We start from the raw sequence: 13,734 nt of genomic DNA, 5'->3' as shown, positions 1-13,734 counted from the left end.
CTGCACGAACAAGTAGGGAAAGCGTCAACCCCCCCGACCGACCGCCTCCCGTGGTGTGTGGGAGGGTGTACGGGCACCCACCTGGCTGATGCCCACAGCCTTAGCTGTGCACACCGTGTCTGGAATGGCCATGCCAACCTCTCGGCTCGGGAAATGGCGACCACTGCAGGAAGCAGCAATGGAAATGGAAAGACAAAAGTCATGGCACTGCACCATCTCTCATTCTTTTTGTTTGCAAGAGATTGCGCTACGGCATGCATAAGAAAAAGTTTTCATATGTACAACATTGCACCCGTAATGCACATAAATCCAAGAAGAGACTCGTGCTGGGGCCCCCATATCCAGCGTTTGAGATTTGGGCATCTCCCAGGATCATGTGAGCCAGCTAGGGCCACAACGAAATAAGAAAAACATGCCCACAAGTTAGTGGCTGACCGACAGTGGCAAAGTCAGAGCACCAAGTTTAAACACTTGGCCTATCTGTGTCCTCAGCCGAGCTAAGTGTTAAGCAGACTGACAAAGACCTAATGCAGCCACTTCCCTCCATCCTTGAGGATCACTACACAAATTGCATGATTAGGTTTCTGAACGTTCTAATGTTGTATGATTGAAAGTGCAGCAACAATCAGTGTTGCACACACAGGCATAGCGTCAACGTTAGCGTGCCAATTCCCACCCCTAAATGCAATTGATGCATCCATTATGTAACATGTGCACTCTTATGCAAGCTCACTCAGCCCCATTCCTTGCCTCAACAAGGAATTACTATTACAATAAGCACTATTTCCTTTTGCATATTCACAACAAAGCAATAGTTTAAATACTGTATAGCACAACCCTGTTGTTGGTGACATACACCTACCCTAACTTCAATTTAGGCTTCACTGAGAAAGTTGAACATTGAAGGCCATAACTTTTGAATAACTAGAGTGAACAAAATTTAGCTTCCGGAGTGACATTAATTGACAACTCTGTGCCGCCCACTGTTTTACAGCAAATGATGTTAATGGCACTCACTCTAACACTCTCTGCAATTGTGTGTGTGAGACAATAAACTTTGTGGCAAAGCTAATTTTATGACAGAAGCTGTCCTTAGCTTTCACAGCACCCCCACACACGAAATAAAGTGAAGTGCAGCCTTTCTTTTTCCTTTCTCTTTCTTTTTTCGTGCAGCGGTTGCTATAATAGAGGGACGCACGTGAGTAAGTGGGTGGCGTCGACGGCCTGCTTGTAGAGGTTCTTGGCCGAGTAGTCGACAAAGTTGAGCAGAGCCTGGCGGATGTCGCTCGTGTGCTCCATCTGGTCGCCCGTGGCCCACGTCTCCAGGTACACAATCGACACCCGGGTGTTCACCGTCCGGAAGTACTGCGCACCACAAGGGGCAGGGAGATAGTGTTCTCCCTCTGCTCTCCGCCGATAACAACCTTGCCCCTCTGTAGACGTCCCACGTTGGTGTCACTCCCTCCTTTAGCAATGCAAAAGGCGCTAATAATCACTACAGTACAGACCTGCAGCTTTAGTTGTACCAGAAAGCATGCCTTCTACTGCTTGACTTTTGTTAAGCTGCCTTCTTCGGTGACGGAGCAGATCGTGCAAGACTACAGGCGTGCAATATGAGGTTTTTGACTGCAAATAAATTCAGATAACAAATAACAACAAGAAGTGGCTGCAAATCAAATACAAGTATTTCTAAAGCAAACATACAAAAAAAAAACACTCTACCTAACATTTAATGTACCAGTGCTCAATAAGAAAAAAGGTATAAAATATTACAAAAAATAATATAACAGAATGGCAAAGCAATGGGATAAAAATGAACATTTTCATGAAGAACTTAGACTTCCCCAACATTATTTTCAGTACGGAGAGGCTTCTGCCCTTTTTCTCTTCCTCCAGACAGTAAAAAGAAGTGTCAGCTAGCTAGGCATACTAGCAGCTGGTTTGACCAGGCTGGTTTGACTTTATTGCACACGTAAGCAACAGGTAGTAACTCTTGGTTCCTCACTCATGTCACTATATTGGCAATTGTCTTCTTTCCAGGAAATAAATTTGTGCTGTCAGAGCTCCAACGTACACCAGAGTCGGCAGACGCTAGTTTTGCACGAGGCCTATGTATGTTAGGCTTCTTGGCACAGCTGCGGCTTCTTGCAAAAAAGCCAACCAAAATGCGCGTGCCTTGTGGTGAAGCTTTAAAGTTTGTGTGTCTTGCAGCCGAGCCAACTTCAGCTCCTTTGATATGGTAGAGAATCCAGTGAGTTGGAATGTCATACAATGGCCAGTGCATACAAGGATGACATAGGAGCTGTCTGAATGTAACCACAGCATTGTCCTCAGCGATTTTATTTCCCACAACTTGCCAGGTCAAGGCGAGGCAACGAGCACAGCAGGTACTGTATAGCTACACTAAATTCAGAACGCAGTACCGAGTCTAAGACCGCCAACAGTCGCCCATACCTTGGCAAAACTTGGCGCCACTCACTCGCATTCACACAAAAAAATATATTTTTCCTCACGCACTCACTCACACTCACACTCACGCTCACAAGTCGCCCTCACCACTAGCACTCACTCGCACGCTTGCTCACAATGTGCCCTCCACCACTCGCACCCACTCGCGCTCACACTCACCACTCGCCGTGACCACTCGCACTCTCTTGCGCTCATGTTCACCACTCGCACTCACTCACGCTCACCATTTGACGTCACCACTCCCACTCGCACTCACCACTCGTCGTCTTCCGTCGCACGCGAATGTAGGAGGGAGACCCTCCATGAGTTATGAATCCGAACAGCATTAGTGCATTACGGCGGCAGAAGGCCATCCAAATCGTATTCCTAAATCAACACGTCACCAGAGAATTAATTCTAGGGTGCCCCATAGCAGGACCTCAGTGACGACATATTTCCGAAGCTAAAAGCAATCCCTCCATTAACAACCATCACAGTGAGCGGCTGCTGCGACGAATAGTGCTCACCACGGTAATCCCCGTAAATGGCACGAGTAGCGTGTGTGCACTCACGAGTGGTGAGTGAGGCTTACGGCTAGTGGCAATCGCACTCGCGAGTGGTGAGTGGGGCTCGCCGCGAGTGGCACTCACACGAGTTTGCGAGTGGTGAGCGAGGCTCACTGCGTGTGGGGCTCGCACTCACTCGCACGCCCACTCGCCAGTCCAAAACGATGGCGAGGCTCAGTCACCACTCACTCATGAGTGGTGAGTGGGTGTGTGTGTGAGTGCATGCATGAGTGAGCCTGCCAACCTATGCAGTCACCACATCCCTGGAGTTTTGTACCAGAAACAAATCAACTACTCTCAAGACTCTCAAGTCCTTCTGCTGAAAACCTGATGCACGTGTTGCCACAAATTATGCCACGTTACTAGTCCCTAAAAAGGTATTTCAGTCTTGTGAGATTCCAGCGCATGGGTCATTCCCACTTTTCTCATCCCTCGCGTTGTATGACTAACCACCATGTTCGATATTTGATTGTAAATTTTAAAAATTAAAAAAACTCTTAAAGTCCTACTCCTCGACCAAATTTACTTTTAATGCATAGTAAGTACCCCCAAATCAGCTGGGACACGAGTGGTAGCCCCGTGAAACGCCTCGTTAATCAGTCAGAAGCGTTTAAAAAAGCTCCTCCGCAGACCACGCTGCACCTGCCGGTGGATCACGTAAACAGCCATGATGCGCCTGTGACGTTCCAGCCGATACGGGCTTATTCCTCTGGCCAGCCACGCATCTGGAGAACCACTCGAGCTCTGCTTCATGCGCTTCACCCATTTGCTGCCCCATGCACACGTAGAGCTTGCACGCAGACTTTCTCCCGAGCTGCTGACCGTCCGGCCACTCGCTGGACGGCTTCAACATCACTGCAATGGCCGCGCTCTCCTCAGTTTTGGTTTCAAAATCACAGATTTCTGCTGACCGCTTGCGGCGTCCACGCGTGTATGTTGCTTTCTTTTAAGCAGACTATACGGAAATAGGGTTTTCAAAAGGTCGAAATTTTTAGTGCAGTTGGCCTTTAATACTTTGAATGGTAAAGCCGTACTGCAAATAAAATCAAACAGTAGACACCATTCTCGGAATACACCACGTTCCAAATGTTTGCCCACTAGTGATTCTCAAATGAGATTTCGTGGATTCATATTATCTTCATGACCAATATTATCATAGCAGAATCTAGGGCTTTGGTGGACACTGAGAGCATTCCAGATTCAGCATATATAACAATGGCCTGTGCAGCATCAGTTGACAGTTGCTGGACAGAGCCACCAGCTAAACATAGCAAGGAGACCACATTGCGCCTTCTTGTTAGTCAACTCAGCACGAGAGAGCAATCATCACTCACCATGTCCACGCAGTTGATTATTTGGATGGCGTCGCTCATCACCTCCGAACGGGTGCTGTTTCGGGCATCAAACTGCGTTCAGAAGCAGGCGAGAAAATGTGGGTGAGTGTACTTTTTAGACATTTCCAGACTATTGCAGCAAAGTAGCTGTATAATTTACAATCCTCATGAGCTTCTATACCTAAATTTTTTTTGTTAGGTACTCCTGTGTACCCAACATAAGTTTTTAGAATTTCAGTGATGCCTAATAAGTTACTGATCGACTGAATTTGCCTTCGGGTTTGGTTAAAGCTTATAGGAACTGCGCCAATCACAATGCACACTCCAATGCTACACATTTGCATAAGTTGTGCATTTTCCATCTCTGCATGCCATCATAAAGGTTCAAAGGGAAACAAAAGATTGCTGTGGTCACTCACCATGGCTTGGTCTAGTACAAGGGCAAGCTCAATGAATTTGTACACTTCTCGTACGTCTCTCTGCAAAAGGAAATCAAGGATACCTTGCATGAGACAGAAAGCTCGGTGAAGTGCAGTTGGCTAAAACAACCCTCAGAGTAAATGAAAACCGACTAGGAAAAATTTAATTCGGGAGTCAACTTCAGCATTCCGTACTAATTTTTTTTTTTTTGCCAACATGCAGTTCTAACACTAAGTGTGTAAAGACGTGCATGATGCCCACCTTGTCAGCCCGGGGCTGGATTCTAGTCTGCAAAGCAAGTGCAAGCAAGCAGTGAAGCGTTTCTCTCTTCAAAAATGCGAGGAAAATACAAGCCTCACTGCATCGCACAAAGCAGTGTGGATAGCAAAGCAGGAAAGGAGAAAGAGCATGACTCAGCCCTTGCTAAAGAAGAGATCTTCTGGTGACGAAATTTTAATCATAACAATGGAAGCACCAAGTTGAGCCTACGCCAATGTGCCATTCCAATGTTCAGCTGTGCGTTAACCTTTGCTCCAAGATACACAACAGCCTTTATGCAAAGGCTTGATATGTGTTTACCGTTCATAGTATTTTTCAATGAGCTCATGTCCCCCTGCCCCATTGTGTGCAAACCAAAACAGCATACCAAAGACTAATTTTGGTCGGTTGGTCGACCGAAAAGCTCTGATAAGATCTCTGGACACACAGCCCGTGTGCGTAACCGAACTTCGATTGTGTCAAAATGGTTACTTGAAAATGGTGAAAAAGGAACGGTTCTAGATAAGACAATACACGCATCGACCATGAAGGACTACAATAGTATACCTTGATCCCATGCACCACGTATCGGTATACATTTAGGTCGTTCGTAGATGTGTTTACTTTATTTTTTTTTTGCTTCATGTTTTTGCCACGTGGCGTATGAGAGAAGATTTAAAGAAAGAAAGAGAAAGAAGGAAAGTTTTCGAGTCTACAGGTTTACTTATCATGTTTTTGCCACGTGGCATATGAGAGAAGATTTAAAGATAGAAAGGGAAAGAAGGAAAGTTTTCGAGTCTACAGGTTTACTTAGTGCATGAGAAATCATTGCATGGGTTTGTTCTTTGTTTCCGATTTGTCTCTTTTAAGGTTTCACAGCTGATTGGATGCACTTTCAGTGAAGGTTGGACACACTTTTAGTAAAGGTTTTGGCAAAATTTTGACGCAGTTTTGATGTTCGAAAGCTTTCGCGCTTTTTTTTTAATTGTCATGTAAGCATGATGAGATGTTTTGGGTTTCGAGGCTGCAGAGAGACACAAAGCAGAAGATGTGAAAGCACTTTAGGATGAGCCTCTTTCCCCCAGCAGGGTGCAACAGGGCATGAGAAGCATAGTCAGCAGAGTCAAAGAGCAAGAAATTGGGCCTCATAAGAAGCGAAGAATAGATTAATCTAGTAGGTGTTCCCGACACATGCGGTGCTTGGCTATCAGTGGCAAGGGAGTCGCAGCGCTGGCTTAATTAAGCGGTGAGTGTGGTTGGTGGGAGGAGAGGGAGAGCCTTGCCTTGTATCTGGGCGGAGGAGGGAGAGTCTTGCGGAAGTGCTTGAAGCCCCACTCGTGCATGCGCGAGTTGCCTGCATGCACAACCACACACTCGGCTGGTTAGCCACATGTCACGTGATGAGTTAGCTGCGCAACAGCCCCTCAGTAAGAAAACGTATGACACTGTCAGATATACTCAGTCCTCCATGGAGGATGCCCAGGCACGACTACCAGATTAGTCTCATTAAAACGTGTTAGAACGTACACTATCACAAGGCCATGCAACTTAGCTTTCACTTTACGAGCTACTGCTTTCTGAAAGAAGCCATATTGTCACAAGGTAGTAAGGTAAGAAAGCCAGGTAAGTCAATTCGCCTGATGTGCGCCGCAGAGCTACAACACTGTCATCATTTTCATCTTCACTGCCTGCCTTCAATGAAGCGAGGTCATTACTTTTACTGTATACCTTACTGTAGCCCTGCTAATGTAACTAGGGAATGACAGTCTGGGTAACCAGGCGCAGAAAATGACCACTCACCGCAGATGTAAGTGCTTTTGTTGGCGTTGAAGTATTTGTAGATGACATGAGGGTGGACCCGCTGCGTGCAAGAGGTTGTGATGAGGGAAAGCCCCTTCTCGCACAGGAATGCGGAAAGCACTCACCGAGAGGTCGCCCCCGTAGAATGGATGGATGACGAAGGTCTCATTGCGGATGTGGATGATGCCACTGCAAAGAGGCCGGGGATCACACAGATGGTGAACACAAATTGCAGATGCGTAAATGCTACAACTATAGCAAGCTGTACCTCAGAGCCTCAGCAAACAGACATTCCTGTACAGAAATAGGAAATATATAGTCCATGTGTCTTGTGCACCCACATATATACACATATATACAGTATAACTCTTATTATATTTTTCCTGTTATTGTTTTTCGGCACTTATGATGCAAAATATCAGTTTTACTGCAACTTTTTTCAATATAGTTTTGGAAATATGTTCTCAGGAATTGTGCGTTTTCACTTTACAGGCCTCTGGAAATTGGTGCCTGTAATACTAGCTATTTATGTGTGTGTGCATTTGTGTGTGCATGCTTGTATGTATGTGTGTGTGTGTGCTCGCGCATGTGCGAAATGAACAGTAATGATGATAACTGGGAGGGCATGAAGCAAAAAATCATAGTGGCTGAATGGGGTTGACAGCAGAACTCAACCACATCTCTTACAAAGAGGCAAAAAAGAAAATGTAACAAAAGTTATCGCAGTGAGAAAAGCAATTTTTCCGGGACTTGAAATGACCACCTTTGAAGTCAGTCCCAGACCCTGACACATTAGCAAGGTTTTCACTGTAGCACCAGAGGCAGTAGCAGCAGCACTGGTACAAACAGGAAAAATTTTAAAGGATGGCTTTCTCACCTGATTCCGCTACAGGTACGAAAAGCAGCTACAGCGCCAGGGTAGTCTTTGATGGTGCCATGGTAGTAACAGTGCTCCACCTCCTGAGTCCCCCAACAAACCCAGTGCAGCGCACATCACACACGGTTCTGCACCCCATGTTACATAAACACAGCCAGGAAAAAAAAAAAGTACTTCTTTTATTCACAATTGCACAAACTATATCGGAAGTGTTGCCTGAAAAAGTTAGGTGTGCCTGAAACTGAAACATGGCCCACTGACCCTGAAAAAATGAGATACCGTATTTTCCCGCGTATAACCCGCACGAAAAATGCGAAAATTTCAGGGGTGAAGTAGAGGTGCAGATTATATGCGAGGTAATTTGTTTGGTGCAGCTTCATCGCAATTCGCGCTGGGTTGTGATGCCCTCACAGCAGTAATAGCGACTAAGCCACTGTTATCCCATTGACAGTACTTATTTTGCACAAACAGCTTAACAATATACCAACCTGAAAAAATGTATGAAGCAGATCATCTAGTTACGTAGTCAGCCAGGTAAGTTCTTTTGCATAAATAAATGTGTAATGTTGCTTGAGTAGTAGATTGGTCCAATCTCTTATGTAGAAAATATACAGGTAATATGCAGGGATATATTTTTTTTATTCGTCGAAGGAAAGTGGGGGTGCGGGTTATACGCGCGAAAATACGGTAGCTTGAAGTGAATTAGAGTAGGACTTACCAAAAGAATAAGCTGTGCACACCAGAAAGTGCAACAGAAATGCTGCCTGAGGTGTGAACAGAGAAAGCTCCATTCGGAACTAATAAGAGGCACTCACCTCTCTTTTTATTTGAATAAACATGTAGGCTAAGCTTAGAAACCTGACAGACATTTATTAAGAGGTACGCAGTAACACCGTCACAACACGCAGATCACGTATCAGTGGTACTGAAACTGATGTGGGAGCATTAAGAGAGTGCTGAGCAAAACACTGGCCGATGACATATCGCAAGATTATAGAGTCATTGGAAAGTTTGTCTTACGCACTTCTTGCACAAGCTTTAATTGTTTGTGCAGTTTTGCCTCACTCAAAAAATCTAACTTCAAATCTTACACTGTGCTGAGCAAAAGAAAGCCAACTTTGTTGACAGAAAGAAAATTATGTCGAGGCGGAGGAGACTTTCGGCATGCAATGTGGGCCCCATGAATCCTCGCACCACATTTGCGTAAGAGTTTGTGGACTCTTCAGGGGCATTGTAAAATGCTAAAATGATGCACAAGTGAGTTGCAAACACTATAACTAATGCATTCCTAACCAGACTGAGGTCTAGAATGTGCAGGCCAAGTTTGGAGTTTTGACAGCTTATTTACAAGCATTTGTTTTTTTTTTCTCAATGAGAAAATACTCAAAAGCGGTTTCTTTTCGCATCGTCGTTCTTGCCGATTTACTGACGTCGACTAGGACAGCGCACCGGAAAGTGTGCTGGGCTAAATTAAGCAGACTGCTAGGAGGTTTAACCTTTACAACTTGAACATGAACAAACAAAAGTTTATATTAACACCAAAATGGATGAAAATAAAAATTATGAAGGCTGAAATTGCATTACAGTACTTTGCAAACCAATGAGATGCTACAGCGATAATTGGCGTGGCATGGGACTACTTCTCCTTGGCCACCTTTAACAGTACACTAAGGTTCCACTAAATATCAAAATAACAGATTACATGCATTATACAGCTACAGACAAGACCAATTCACTGCACTGACCCTTTAAGCAGGGCAGGAATGCCAACAGGGCTGTATGAGCACTACAACACCCACCTGACTGGACAGCTGCCAAATGCCGTCAGGGTGGAGGTGCTTTTGAAGCATCTTGGGGGCAAGAAGGTAGCTGCAATAGAAGAAGCCATTCCGATGGAAGCCCGTCCACCACACACACTGACACTGCTATGTTCCTCAGTTGCTCGCTGCGGCTAAACACTATCCAGACTGCCCCAACAAAATCAGTAGAAGAAGCCCCCGTTTTGCCTTTTAGCATAAAATGCAACGACTAAATTATGAACTGACTCGATAAATTCAATGTTCCACCAAGCCTGCGCTGTTTCAGAAGGAGGAAATGTATTACGAAAAAATTGTCCAACTATCTATTTTTCGGCAATGCAGGAAAAAGACGTCTTCAGTCTTCATAACAAGTGATGATCTTGATTAAACAACCACGGTGCACTGATTTACAGTTTGTATATGAGGTGCATATAATGTGCCTTAATTCTGAAGTAAAAACTGCAAAATCTAACTTTTGTACTGGCAGATTCTTTTATGCCTGTCCACGACAACTATTGGCCAACATCACCTTTCAGGTGTACCCAAAAAGACCAGCACATAGTGAACTCTTTAAGGTACACCCCAAAATATTTTCGGCTGCACCATGTAGACCAGAACACAAAACACACAAAACAAATTTTCTTTTAAAAAATGTCTCTACATAGAAAAGGTCACAGAAAAAAATGTAGGTACTCACTCATTGAGCTCGAGTTCCAATCGAAATTTGTAATGAAATGCCTTAATGAGCAGGGATGTTTGATGAAAATGCTTGTTTGTCTGAAAGGCAAAACCAGAGAAGCAAATGTGTGAATAGTGGCTAATCACCTAACGACATGTGTATGAAATATCAAGCCTCTTTAGATTATCCCTTGATCATCAAAAACTAAAGAGTGCACAAAAAGGGCACTGAGCTTTTGCTCTGGTATGACCCACTTATGCAGACTTCATTTAGGTTATTCCCCTAAATAGCCAACTCAGTAGAAAACCTTCTCTCCAATATGCTTAAATCAGTGGAATATCTGTGGAATATCTTGAATGCAAAATCCCATTTAACCTGAAAAAAAAAAACGTGAAAAAGAAAATAAAAGAAAAGCTGGCTCCTCTTTATTTTAAAATTCTAGCTGTTCATGGCAGTACACACAGCTTCAGCTCAAAATACTTCGTCCACCTGGTTAGCAGCAACTCCTCATCAAATCATGTTTTTCCACTGAACTTATTCATTAACTTCCTGTTAATGCATGGGTCACAGGCTTTCCAAAGAAACAATGCAAACTGTCAATTTCAACAGGCTCATCGTTATAACGTACTTCACCCGACCAATTGCTACTGTAACAAAAGGATTTGCTTGCTACAAGTGCGATCTTCAAGCCACACCACTGCACTTCTTGAAGTTTTCACAAAAAGCAACTGAGCTAAACCAAAGTAAGCAAGTACTCTCATTGCAGTTTGAGGAGTATGGATGCAATACTATCATCCAACATGAAGCTCAAACTGTTGAAATGGCCTAATGAAAATGCATTAAAAAATTGTTGCATCTACTGCACACAAAGAAGGATGTAGTGTTCTCTACAACCCTTCAACAACACCCCCAGACAACCAACACGCATTCTATGCAAAACATGATCGCATATACAAAAACTTAGAAGATGGAGTGATCTCCGGAGTATAGTAACAATTTAATTCACGTTTGGGTCTGTCACTCAAAGCTACAAACACGAGCATTCAGCACAGACAGACAGCCCGCACGTTTGTGGCCGTCGATTCGGCCATAGGTGAGTGCGTATTCCTCTTTGGGGATTCTAGGGCTGCACGGGTGCGGTGCAGCGCACTTGCCTTGTTGGCGGTCGTATCCCTGGTGGAAATGCCCAGCTTCTGGTGGTGGCGCACCTGCACTGGGTAGATCACCTCGTAGATGCGGCTCGGGATGCTGGCGATGAGCCGCTCATTTTCCGGATACCGCTTGAGCCGGTCCACCACTGCGTGCAATTAGTTGGGGGCCGTCAATGAATGGGCGCAGTCACATTGGCTTCGCACTGCTGTATCTTAGACGACCGGCATGCAAATATGGTCACTTTGGGCATTATGTAACGTGCCTCCTTGTAGCATGCCTTATGTAATAAAGCCAGTATGCAAGCATATTCCCATGAAGGCGAACGTTACTGTGACAGATGAATGCCCCTTCAATAAGGATAAAAACTAAATCCCCCTTGCAACTAGAATTTGTTGCTGCTGCACATATGTAGTTCTCCATCCTTACATATGTCAACAAAATAATGTGTAAAAAGACCATTGTTGGTAATTAGTGTTGCACCACCATAACATACACAACTGAGCTCATGTTTCTTCATACATACAAATACCGTATCAGTTAGTATGGCACTATTGTAGCCCAGACCTATTTTTAGCAGTAAGGTGTTTCGCGTATATGTTGATATGATTTGTTAAATAAGTTATTGATTGTATGCATAAATTTTCATAAGTGCCTGTGGTCTTTTTTTTTTCTTGTGCAGCCCTAAATGCATTGCAACTTGTTCTACATGCTAAGTGACCAAATTAAAAGTTCGTCAGGGGCCATCTTTGAATCGCGCACAAGATATGGCTTAGAAATTGCACAATTGAATCAAATTCACTAGACATTTCTAGCTGATGAAGGCCTGCGCAGCTTCAGCAGCATCCAGAGTCAAGTTATAACACTACAAATGAGGTATAACCTAGCAAAATAAGCACGATTATTACGATTGACTTAAATTTACGTAATTTCTAATATACCAATGGGAATCAAATCAAGAGAAATACTTGTAAGTTATACCTTACCTAGTAACCGGCTGTTGTCTGGAAGCTCATCAAAGGCCGAATCAGCCTCTGCAGGAAAATGAAAGCGCACAGTAATAAGTCACGTATTCCTGTGAAAAAAAAATCACTTAAATGCCAGCGATCGCTACATCCTTCACAAATCTGCCAAGCAACATAACGTATAAAATGCACGTCAATCCATAACTGCGGGCATAGGCCGCCAGCAAGACGAAACCACTAGCTTTCAGGTGTGAGGTGGACAGGAGATGCTGGGCACGTTTCGCGGGGGTAGCCTCCCCGAGCGCGCTGGTGCGCGCGGGCGTACTCCGACGGCGGGAGCCGGGCTTCTCGGCATGATCTGGAGCGCGCGCGCACGGCGGCTGCCCCACATCACACGCGCGCCTTGCGGCGAAGGCGGCGGCCCCCCCGGGGGGAGCGCTTACCCCTCTTGAGCCGGGCGGCGTGCTGGGCGAGTAGCAGCGGAGCCGCGTGGCCGAGGGCGAGCAGCAGGAGCAGCAACTCGCCGGGGGCCTGCATCGCCTAGGCTCGCTCCTCATCACGCTGCCGCGCCATGGGACGGACCGCGGTCGCTCGCCACGACCAAGATGGCGGCCGGCCGCCGCGCTGCTCGCTGTGGGGGCGCCGCCGGTGCCGCGCGCTGCTGGCTGCGGAGCCGTGCTCAGGCGAGCTGCGGCCGACCGACATGCGCCACCATGATCGCGAGGGCCCGACCAGGGCAGCGGCGGAAGCGACGGCAGCAGCAGCGGCAGCAGCAGCGCGCCGAAGGCCCTGTCCGCCCGAGATCGATCACCGTCATCGGGGGCCCCATCACGTGACCGCGGCGAGCATCTACGTCCGAGCGCTACGAGTCGGCCGACCGGAGCTCTGGCGATGATTCCGCTGGAAGTGGCGCCACCGCGGTTCTCCTCCTCGAAGGCCCCGGGCCGTGACTAATCCTGGAGCGCTGAGCGCTGCGCCGCAAGCCCACGAGGCTACGCCACGAGCGAGTCCTGCATAACGCGTCCCCCGCTAGTAATCCGCTCGACCGCTCACATCAGCGCGCCCTGTGGCTTTGGCACTTTCGGAGATGCCCTTCACCCTCTGGGGCTCAGGTGTCGCGCGCGCTTCTCCGCGCACTTGGCTGATCCGCCCGTCGATCATCAGCATAGTGTAATCTGGAAGGAGAGCGCTGTGCCAGTCTCGGCTGGGCGCTCGCGCAGGCAATATGGCACAAGTTCCATGTGCATGACTGAAAATGCGATGCTATTACAGCTCAATAAAAGCAAATTTGCAAATTCGAGTTACGGACGGCGTGCCTCTTTTCTGTGCCATTAGCAACAAAGCCAAATTAAAGATTCACAACCAGAATTAAAAATTCTCGCATCCTTCTGATTCGTTGCAACCACACTGAAATTTTAGGGGCAGACAGACGAGTTCCC

General features: G+C 46.1%; 1 protein-coding gene across 6 annotated transcripts in view; it reads right to left on the bottom strand.

Annotated features, from left to right (window-relative positions):
• The window catches only part of Mmd (disintegrin and metalloproteinase domain-containing protein mind-meld), a 47,087-nt gene extending 33,744 nt beyond the window's left edge, over window positions 1–13,343 (bottom strand). Inside the window, exons 1-14 of one of the 6 annotated variants that reach the window (XM_077699848.1) lie at window positions 12,739–13,343; window positions 12,317–12,364; window positions 11,336–11,478; window positions 10,200–10,279; window positions 9,503–9,572; window positions 7,704–7,786; window positions 6,952–7,015; window positions 6,827–6,887; window positions 6,310–6,380; window positions 5,030–5,056; window positions 4,768–4,827; window positions 4,349–4,420; window positions 1,199–1,365; window positions 82–163 (exon numbers count right to left, since the gene is read on the bottom strand). In XM_077699848.1, coding sequence (XP_077555974.1) covers window positions 82–163; window positions 1,199–1,365; window positions 4,349–4,420; window positions 4,768–4,827; window positions 5,030–5,056; window positions 6,310–6,380; window positions 6,827–6,887; window positions 6,952–7,015; window positions 7,704–7,786; window positions 9,503–9,572; window positions 10,200–10,279; window positions 11,336–11,478; window positions 12,317–12,364; window positions 12,739–12,832 — 1,122 coding nt within the window. In that variant the 5' untranslated portion in view covers window positions 12,833–13,343. Of the gene's footprint in view, window positions 1–81; window positions 164–1,198; window positions 1,366–4,348; window positions 4,421–4,767; window positions 4,828–5,029; window positions 5,057–6,309; window positions 6,381–6,826; window positions 6,888–6,951; window positions 7,016–7,703; window positions 7,787–9,502; window positions 9,573–10,199; window positions 10,280–11,335; window positions 11,479–12,316; window positions 12,365–12,738 lie in introns of those variants that run through there. The other 5 variants (XM_077699849.1, XM_077699850.1, XM_077699853.1 and 2 more) reach the window with 5 other exon arrangements.
• Window positions 13,344–13,734: the final 391 nt, after the last annotated feature.

This window comes from Haemaphysalis longicornis, unplaced genomic scaffold (genome assembly GCF_048455015.1).
Source record: "Haemaphysalis longicornis isolate Haplotype H1 unplaced genomic scaffold, Haemaphysalis longicornis Haplotype H1 scaffold_2, whole genome shotgun sequence".
Lineage (NCBI taxonomy): Eukaryota > Metazoa > Arthropoda > Arachnida > Ixodida > Ixodidae > Haemaphysalis > Haemaphysalis longicornis.
Note: the sequence above shows the minus strand (reverse complement) of the source record. Positions and strands in the feature narration are given on the sequence as shown.